The sequence below is a fragment of the Eschrichtius robustus genome, chromosome 3 (genome assembly GCF_028021215.1).
Source record: "Eschrichtius robustus isolate mEscRob2 chromosome 3, mEscRob2.pri, whole genome shotgun sequence".
Lineage (NCBI taxonomy): Eukaryota > Metazoa > Chordata > Mammalia > Artiodactyla > Eschrichtiidae > Eschrichtius > Eschrichtius robustus.
Genome location: NC_090826.1, coordinates 111,667,238 through 111,677,259, shown reverse-complemented (window position 1 = coordinate 111,677,259; position 10,022 = coordinate 111,667,238). Strand labels below are relative to the sequence as shown.

Below are 10,022 nucleotides of genomic sequence, written 5' to 3'. Positions count from 1 at the left end.
TCTTGCCAAGGCTCTGGGTCCTGGGGTTACCTCTACCCAATTTCTTACCTTTCTGTCTAACCTGGAATCCCTATCTATTATATCTCACTTGTCTCGTGTCCTAATATTTCATCTTCATTTTAAGTACAGAGGATGCATAGCAATGTGAGCCACGGTGGCCGAACTGTGGCTGCAGCCTGTCCTGCCAGCTCAGTGTATGCAGCTGGAGGTGGGGGTGGGAGACCCCACCAGTCCCTGCCCTAGCAAGATGAGGGGTTGGGCTCAAGCCTTGCAATTTCAGCTTATGATGTGACAAGCTTGGGACAGCACTCACCTCGTTATCATTCATGGTTGGGGAAGCACCATGGTCAAGCGACCAGGCTATAAACCTCCTGTTGACCAGAATTGATCGCTGGTTTCTAGGTAGCTTTGCAAGAGGCCAGCTTCTTTCCTGGGAGGCCAGCCTACAGGGCTTCCAACTTGGGCAAGTTCATCCTTGCCTCTCATTTGGCCAATGAGAGAGGCTCAAAACTTTCCCACACATTCATCAGGTGCCTGCCTTCCTCTGTGGAGGGCTGGTTTGTCAACAGGACACAGTTTTCTCAAATGACTGGATTCCTGGGTGTTAACGGCCAAGCAATTTCTTGTCCTGATCCAGGAAGCTCCTATATGCTCGTCTTAAACTGGGGTTCTACACATATTCCATCTGGGAACTATAGATTATAATATAAAATCTCTGGAGGTCAGTGATCTACCCCATTTTATCTCAAACCTCTCTCTATAGTTTCTCAGTAGGATAATTGGGAGAAAAGTTGATGTTTCGGTTGACATCTCAGGGAACTGATATTTCATTTGGATTGAGCCCAAATAAACAACTCATTTCTGTCTGACACAGCAGAAAATATTCCTGCAGCTGGAAAGGACCACAGTAATCCCGGAGTTTAACCTCTTGGATCCTCGTTGAGAATCTCCACCATCAGAAACTCAAGCTGATTGTGGAGAAGTTCCAGGCAGAGTCTCTGGAGTCAGACAGATCTGCCCCTTCTAATTGGGTAACTTTGGGCAAGTGACTTAAACTCTCTGAAGTCCAGTTTCCTGATGATAAGTACAGGTCTCATAGGTCATTGTGAAGATACTTAATGGAATAACTATGAAGTCCTCAGCAAATACTTGGAATATAGGATGTGACAGTAAATGGTAGCTGCTATTCTTTATTACTTTTCTCACTCAAGAAGAAGTTAGGTGAGCCTCAGTGTTCTCACCTATAAAAATGGGGTTACAAATATCTTATGGGAATTTTATAAGGATTAAATATAAAATTGCAGCACTAGATGTAAAAATATCTACACATGGTTTATTCATAATAGCTACTCAGGGATTTTAGAAATTGTTATTATCTATGGTGGAAGGCCTTAGATGAGGCACCGGGCTCCTAGGAGGGACCAAGAGCTCTCAGGGTAATAGGAGGCTGGTGAGGGTGGTGGCTAGACAGGTGTTAGCACCCTCACCTTTACTGAGCACCTGCCGAGGGTCAACCCTGTGCTGGGGACCCTGAGAAGCCTCGCCAGGTGCTGGTCCCAGGAGGTGCACAGGTTTGGCGGGGAGGCAGACGGGGGCCGTGCAATGGGGTGGGAGCCCTGTTTGAAGGGTGAGGATGGTTGGGCTAACTGTCGGCGTCTCTCCCAGGGCTGTGGTCTATACTCTCCCTGTTAGTGACCTACTTCCACACGAGGATGCTGCTGTGGCTTCTTGTCATCTCTGCTCTGGATCTCGGGGCCTGGGGTGAGTTTTCTTTCACTGGGTCACAAGTGCTTTTGCCATCAGCCCCAGCCTGGTTTCATTTGGAAATCATCCTCTCCAGTGTCCTCACTCCTCCCCACTAGCTATGTTCCCCTTCAGAGCCTGGCTCAGGTGCCCCCACGCCCTGCTGAGATGGGCTCCCATCCTTAGCAGCGCCTCCAGCCTGCAGAGCACACCTTGGCTTCAGTGTCATGGTCAAGTATTTGTTCCCGATGATTTCACAGAAGGACAGAATCTCAGAACCATGGTGGAGACCCTTAACAAACTCATCTTAAAGACAGAGAAACAGGCCACATTGTGGCAGTGACTTGCCCAAGGTCATCTGACAATTTTGGGGTGGCTGCAGAGCCTAGTGGTTATCGACACAGCTCTGGGGTCAGACAGCCTGGGTTGGAATGCAAGTCCGCAGCTTAAAACCCACATCGTCTTAGACAAGTAACCTCTCTGAGCCTCAGTTTCTCATCAGTATAGAGGAAGTAGTTAATTTGCTTTGCTTATCTCACAAAATTGTTTTAAGCCACAAAGCTGATAGTGCCCTTGAAAATGCTTTGTACATTACAGAGCCAGCCTGTGGGAGGTGATGTGGGTGACATTGCTGGTTCTAGTGGCTATTGCTTCCCATGACCTCTGGTACCGAATAGGCAGAGGGGGATGCGGCATGTTTGTGATGATTAATCCTCCATTAATCATATCTAAAAAAATCTAGTTTGTGAGGCCAGTCACAACAATCTGTAAATTTCTGTATTTCAAGAACCTTGTCTGGATCACTAGGTGCTTAATATATGAATACGTGTTAACGTGATGATGGCCATCTTGGTACATGACACTCTGATCTATTAATATGTATACGAGTGAACTGGGAAAGGCAGAGCTGCTCAGATGAGGAGGCAGGAGAGACTGCACTGAGTCTGAAATGGAGGGAGGCTTGGGGAGGATGGGGAGAGTGAAGGCCTCATTGGGGCAGATGTGAGAGGCAGAGGCGGAGTGAGGCCAGATGCATCCGTGGTTTTCCTCTTCCTTGTTTCCTAGAGGAAGTCAGGTGACTTGGGGAGGCCGAGAGGCTGTTGGTTGGGGGGGGCAGGGGGGATGTGGAGCCTCTGCCTGAGAGCTGGTCCAGGTGTTCTCCAAGGACCAGCACCAAGTGCAGTGTTCCTTCCCAGGGGTTCCCCACAGTTGTCTTGGCATGAAACCCAAGCCACAGGGCTGTCAGAGGAGCTTCTGGACCTGTTTGCTGGCATCTCACAGCTCATTCTCAAGGGTCGCAGTGGTGAGGCCGTTTGGGGGTGGCCGGGGGGTTTCTTAGGGGGCCAGAAGTATTTCTCAGGACGTCACTATGGCTGGGCTGGGTGGGTGGGGTGGGGTGGAACCCCAACTATTCCCCTGGATTGTCCTGAGTCCTTAGGCAAAGGTGGGTTCCAGAAAAGAGAGGAAACCCAGGGAGAAAAGACAAGGGTCCCAGTTCCCAGCTCTCAGGGCGGAAACACTGCATCCCTCAGAGAGCTCCTGGGAGCTCCCAAGTAAGGATAGTGAGGGAGAGCTGGGGAGGTCCTGGGTCCTGTGTGGGGCTCTCACGGCCCTGCCCCCAGTGTATTTTCATGTGAAGGAGGGAGACCCATACTCAGTGTTCATGGGGCTTCCTGTGGGCTCTGCCGGGGAGGGTGAGGAGAGTGGTTTGAGGAGAGTGGCAGAGCTTTCCTCAGAGAGTCATGTTCTGAGTGGACAGCCGATGAAAGGCAAGTCAGACACCGGGGCAAATGCCAGTGGACACCAAGCATCCTGAGGCGTCCATGCTGACGTGCTTCACGAGAAGTAGGCTCAGAACCCCGGGGTTGGGTGGGGGGTGCTGCTGGGACTGCTTTCTGCAGGCAGAGAAGAGGTGAGGATGGGCAAAGTCCTCCAGGGAAGTACAAGGAGGAAGTGTTTGGAGAACAAGGCCACTTGACTTCCCAGGCTGAGTGTGGAGTCTGCATGGGGATTCGTTTTACCCTAAACGGGATATGGAGATGGGAAGGGGTGACTGTGGTGATGCAGGCCTCCTCCTGGGGCCTCTCCCATCACAGAGGACCCAGGGTGGCCTGGACAGCCTGCGGCGGGCACGGGCAGGACCTTAGCACGCCAGCCTGTGGTTTCCCCCCCCGAACTCCCCACCAGGTGCGTCCACCGTTGTCTCCCGCAAGGAGTGGGGGGCGAGATTCCTGACCCGCAGGGCCCAGCTGACCCGGCCTGTGGCCTGTGTCATCATGGACCAGCTTACGGGGATAGAGTGCCAGTAGCAGAATGTGTGCAGCTGGAAGCTGCGGGGCCTGCAGTCCCGTTCGGTCTACAACAAAGGCTGGTGCGATGTGGCCTACATGTAAGAGGCTGGTGGGGTCCCCGGAGCCCACATTTGAGTTATCCCTCTGAAGGGGCCTCCTGCTCCCCCTTCTGTGTTTTTCTTAATTTCCCATTCATGTTGCTTTTCTAATGAATTAAAAAATGCTGATACAAACAAAATCCAAAATCCCCCGGCGGTCATGAGGAAGACAGCTCTGAGCCATGTATGTCGATGTGGTCTTGGCCGCTGGGAGCTCCCGGAAAGAAGCAAGAGAGGTCTTGTAATAAGTACAGTCGCCCCCTTGGAGCTCGAAGAATATTTCAGTTTACAAAGGTCTTTGCAAGTATTACTCAAGTAGGCTCTCCCAGTCACTCTGAGGAATGGGCAGGAGAAATATTACCACCCCTGTGTCACAGGTGAGGATGTTGTGGTCTGGAGAAGTTAGAGAATTTGCTCAAAGTCACTCAGCGAGGGAGCATGGACCCAGAACTATTCCCAGACTGCCTCCTAGTCCTGCCTTGTTCCACTTCTGCACACAGACAGGGCTGTTACCCCGAGAGGTACCAGGGACCCTGAAGGGCCACCTCATAGTGCGACTGGGATCCCATAGGAGATATCCCACTGGGGATGCAAGGAGGAGGGCCCCGTGTTAAAAGCAAATGTGTGAGGCAAAGAGATGCTTCCGTTGTGTATTGAGTACCCACTCTGAGGATTATCTGTGGAGTGGAGGCCCACAACCTCCTCTTTTCCCCTCAAGAATCAGGATATGTATGTATTTGTAGAAGAAGACACAGAGAGAGAGGGAATGGTGCTCTCCCCCCTGAATTCTAAAGACAAACATAAATGCTTTCTGAATTATCCACTTCGGAAAGGATTACCCACATTTTCTTCTTGATTTATTTTTAGCTGCAAATAAGTAAAAGCAGCTTGAGGCCCCTGTTTTAGCCACCAGAGCCCCTGGGGGCCAGGGTGGGGGGTCTTCCCGTCCACCCTCTGTGGATGCTGTGTTCACTACAGCTCAGCTGCTGTCCCTACCACTAGTGCCCCCACCGCCCCGCCATTGTCACTGCTGTGTTGTCTACTTCAGCCACTGCATCTTGAAGTCAGGTTTTTGCAGTGACAGTGTAACAGTCTCCAGTTTGTACCTTGCAGCTGCTGTAGCCATAGGGGCTATTTTCACATTGAACTGACCAAAGGCTGCAGGGACAGAGCAGCCTGCTGAAAGTACTCCAGCAAAGCCAGGGACATGGCGGACACCCTGAGGTCCCAACCTGGTCCTCAGACCAATGTCAGCACAGGGTGGGAGGTCAGCCCTACTCCATTCTGGGTCTTCGGTGACTTCAGGGAAGTGTTCTTTCTGTGCTCAGCTTGCTGTGGAAATTCATGACCTATTAAGAGCTGAATATGGCAAGAGTTGTGAAAACATCAGTTTTGAAGACTGCAACTGGAAAGTGGAGGACGAGAAATTTATAATGAGGAAGAAAGAAAGGAGGAGGTAAAACAACAAAAAAATAGATACATTGGCTTCAAAAAATAAACTGAGAAAAGGAACATCCTAAACAAATTTCTGTGACAAAGAAGAGCTTAGGAATTCCTAAGGAGAAACTGAAGAAAAACTTAACACAAAGGAATCCCTGAATTCAGGTTGATTGTTTTCAATGTTCAAGTGCTTGGTCCTATAATTTAAAAACATGACGAATGAATTCTCATGCCCTTGAAAAATGTCGAACTAATGTTCTCAGGTTCTTGAGAGTCATACATGTGAATTCCACTTTGAACCAAATGAGTATTTTAAAGTGAGGTTCTGGGAAACACATGTAAGCTAAGTCAAAACAAAATTTAAAATATATTCCCACCTCTCTTGGAAGTCTAAAACGCGTTATCACCCTCCCTCCCACCGTTATGTCATTGAAGCATAGTATTTTTGAGCCTCTAGAACCCTTTTCCCTTCTGAGGATGAGTGCAAAGTTTCCTGTTACAGGAATTTGCCATTAAATCATGTTTCCTTGCCTGGCAGCTTCCTGGTTGGGGACAATGGCAGGGTGTACGAAGGTGTTGGCTGGAACATCCAAGGCATGCACGCCCAGGGCTACAACAACGTCTCCTTGGGCCTCACTTTCTTTGGCAATAAGCTAGGTAATGGTCATCCCCTCTGTCCCTCTGCCAGGGAGTTGTCTACACTCTCTTCCTCTGCTCCGTTGTCTCAACACTCTTGTCTTTTCAACCCACATCATATTGTCCTCTTTTTTAAAAAAAAATTTATTTATTTATTATTTATTATTTATTTTTGGCTGTGTTGGGTCTTCGTTTCTGTGCGAGGGCTTTCTCTAGTTTTGGCAAGCTGGGGCCACTCCTCATCGCGATGCGCGGGCCTCTCACCATCACGGCTTCTCCCGTTGCGGAGCACAGGCTCCAGACGCACAGGCTCAGTAGTTGTGGCTCACGGGCCCAGTTGCTCCGCGGCACGTGGGATCTTCCCAGACCACGGCCCGAACCCGTGTCCCCTGCACCGGCAGGCAGACTCTCAACCACTGCGCCACCAGGGAAGCCCCATATTGTCCTCTTTGATGATGGCCCCTCTCTTGAAGTTCTTTTCTCCTTTGGATTCTATGACATGCACTTTTTGGTTCTCGTTCTCCTCTCTGGTCTGCACCCCTGTGAGACTGCTGAAGCCACCACTGACACTGCTTGAGTTCACAGTTATTGCCATCACTTCTGGAATCTGAAGTTGACCCTGAGGCTGGGGCTTCAGAGGCAGGAAAACATGGCTTCTCTCTTCCTCCAGCATCTCCCATTGGTAGAACCCAAGCAGTGGCCAGCAAGCAAGCCTGGGAAATGTAGTTTGCAAGTTTCCAGCCCCCTGCAGAACAAAGGAGAGCACAGAGCAGGAATGGAATTAAGAGCCAATAGATAAATAACTGGCACTTGCCAGGACCCTCAACTGCCAACTGGGGCTAGTAATAGCATTTATCTCAGAGGTTTTCTGTGAGGATTACATGAGTTAATGGATGTAAAGAGTGCTTGGCCACATGTCTGATTGTAGAGGCTACTAAGTAAATACTGTCACCCTTTTCACCGTGCCAGGGCATTCCTGACTTGGTCAGGTGGGCCTCCCTCTGCATGTAGCTTTCACTGTCTCCCAGTGATTCCACCTAGAGATGGAGAGGATAAAGTTTAGTTTGGCACTTGGAAGAGGTCACCAACTTAGTTTCTAAGAGCTGCGTGCAAGTACTTCCTTGCCTTTCAGCTCCTCTGTCCTGGCTACTGGGCCAGTTTCTGCTCTTCCCACCCATGAGTTATTCAGGCTCAGGTGGTCATCTTGTCTTCCCTCCAGGTCTAGACCAGGTTGAAGCTTCTTGCTGACAGTTCTGTGCTCCATTTCATCCTCTTTCAGGCAGCAGGCCCAGCCCTGCTGCCTTATCAGCCGCAGAGGATCTGATCTTCTATGCCATAAAGAAGGGTCACCTGTCACTCAGGTATATTCAGCCACTTCTCTTGAAAGAAGAGAGCTGCCTGGTCCCTCAGCAGCCACTGATGCCCAGGAAAGGAAACGCTCCTGCGTCCTGCCTCACCCTCCTCCCAGTTACCACCCAACTACAGTAGGGAATGCTTTTTCTTACTGGTGTTCATTGGTTTCTTGGGCCAAGAACATCTCATGATGAGATCTGGAAAATTCCGAGAGGGCACCTTGCTGGCCTCCTCTCCTTTCCACTAGAACCATATGGCCATGGAACCATGCTTGACATAAATATATATGTACACACATTTTCACTCAATTAGCAAATATTTATGGAATACCAGCCTCTCTTCTAGGTACTGAGGATGCAGTGGTGAACAAAACAGAGAAAACTGCACATTTCAGTGGAGAAATATAGAAAATGAAGAAATCAACAAGTCAAATATGTATGATGTCAGATGGCATGAGGACTATGGAGAAGAATAGAGCATGAAAATGGGGTGGGGTAAATATATATACATATTTGTGTATATTACATGAATACACATAGACATACACAATCTCTGTCACACACACACATACACAGACACATTTCTAAATGCAAAAACAAGCCAAATTTCAATATGACCACAGCACTGAGAAAAACTTGAATTCACAGATTACACTGACATGAGTATGAATATTCCAAGAAGTGGGGTAATGAAAATTATGCACTATTTTGGAATGAGCAAGCAGCAACCTAAAACCAGTACAATTATAAGCACTTTCAGAAGTTTCACACTCTCTGCTAGAGTGGACATTTTCTTGGACTCAAGGATACTTTTTTTTTTTTTTTAAATTTTATTTATTTATTTTATTTATGGCTGTGTTGGGTCTTCGTTTCTGTGCGAGGGCTTTCTCTAGTTGTGGCAAGCGGGGGCCACTCTTCATCGCGGTGCGCGGGCCTCTCACTGTTGCAGCCTCTCCTGTCGCGGAGCACAGGCTCCAGACGCGCAGGCTCAGTAATTGTGGCTCACGGGCCCAGCTGTTCTGCGGCATGTGGGATCTTCCCAGACCAGGGCTCGAACCCGTGTCCCCTGCATTGGCAGGCAGACTCTCAACCACTGTGCCACCAGGGAAGCCCTCAAGGATACTTTTTATTAAGCTTTCTTAGTTGTAAATCTCTAAATGAAGTTTCTCTTGCTTTCAGACAGGTGCTATCTTCAATAATGATAACTCTAACATTTGTAGAGTTCTTTAGAGATTTCAAATTATTTCCATATACGTGTGATCAGTTCAGAGAGTCAGCTGATTTCTGCATACTGGCCCTGTTAATAAGTACACACACCTGCATTTAGTTGCAATGCATATTCAAGCATGTGGGTATACTTTATTTTTTGAATAAAATGGCGATGCCTCTGTATGATCAACAGTCCTTTCTCTTCTGTTCACATGCTGGTTTCCATAGTTGTTATCAGAACCTGCAGAATTTGCCTCTGCCCCTTGCTCCAGCCACCTGGCCCAGACAATTGCTATTGGTACCTTCCCAGAATCTCACAGAATCCCACATGTTAGGATGTGCCAGTGGGTGTCAGAGGTTAGGGAGACTGAGGAGTAACCAGCCGGCAGTTGTGAGATTGTGCACATGTGGGCCCAGGTGAATTCCCATCGCCTTGGTTTTTCCCCTCACCACAGCTTGCTCCAATATCATCACAAGGTCAGCTTGGAAAGCCAGACAGACACACTGCCCTACAATGAACCTCCCAGCCAAATATGTCATCATCCACACCGCTGGGGCGGCCTGCAACATATCCATGGACTGCCTGATCTGTGTCCGAGATATACAGTCCTATCACATGGACACACAGAGCTTCTGTGACATTGGATATCAGTAAGTGGGATCGGTGGAAACTTGACCCTCCTTTTCTTCAGGGCTGTAGGAAGGAAGGCTCGGGGAGGGAGCCAATATTTACTGAGCTCTTCCTTTGTGCCAGGTGCTTTACATAAGACATCATATTTTTATTTGTGCAAGATTCTGGACTGAACATCCTTCATTTTTTATTTTTATATTTTTGGCCATGCCACAGGGCATGGGGGAATCTTAGTTCCCTGACCAGGGATTGAACACACACCCCCTGTAGTGGAAGCATGGAATCTTAACCACTGGACTGCCAGGGAAGTCCCTGGACTGAGCATCCTTCAGAGCATAGCAGGGTTGGTTATCTCCCATGGGTGTGTTCTCCACGAGTGGTTGGGAAGACTCTGAAAAGAAGACTTAAAACAACAGTGATAAAGCAAGAGTGTGAGACCCTTATGGGAGGCCATTGAAGGACTGTGCCTTTTTAATGCAATCCCTTCCAACCAGCCAGAGACACAGACCCTGTTCACCCGCTACCCCCATCTGGCCCAACCCCAAACTTGCTGTCTCTGATGTCAAAATCCTGCAATACTTCTGGTATTGTTTACTCCATTTATAGACACAGGAATCTTTAC

The 10,022-nt window shown here is 48.8% G+C and overlaps 1 protein-coding gene across 1 annotated transcript; it reads left to right on the top strand.

Moving 5' to 3' along the window:
* Nucleotides 1-1,712: 1,712 nt before the first annotated feature.
* Nucleotides 1,713-9,424, top strand: LOC137760655 (peptidoglycan recognition protein 3-like). The gene is given in 7 exon segments (XM_068537583.1): nt 1,713-1,765; nt 2,343-2,349; nt 2,953-3,046; nt 3,931-4,132; nt 6,111-6,229; nt 7,488-7,638; nt 9,223-9,424. Coding segments are annotated over 7 exon segments (828 nt in total).
* Nucleotides 9,425-10,022: the final 598 nt, after the last annotated feature.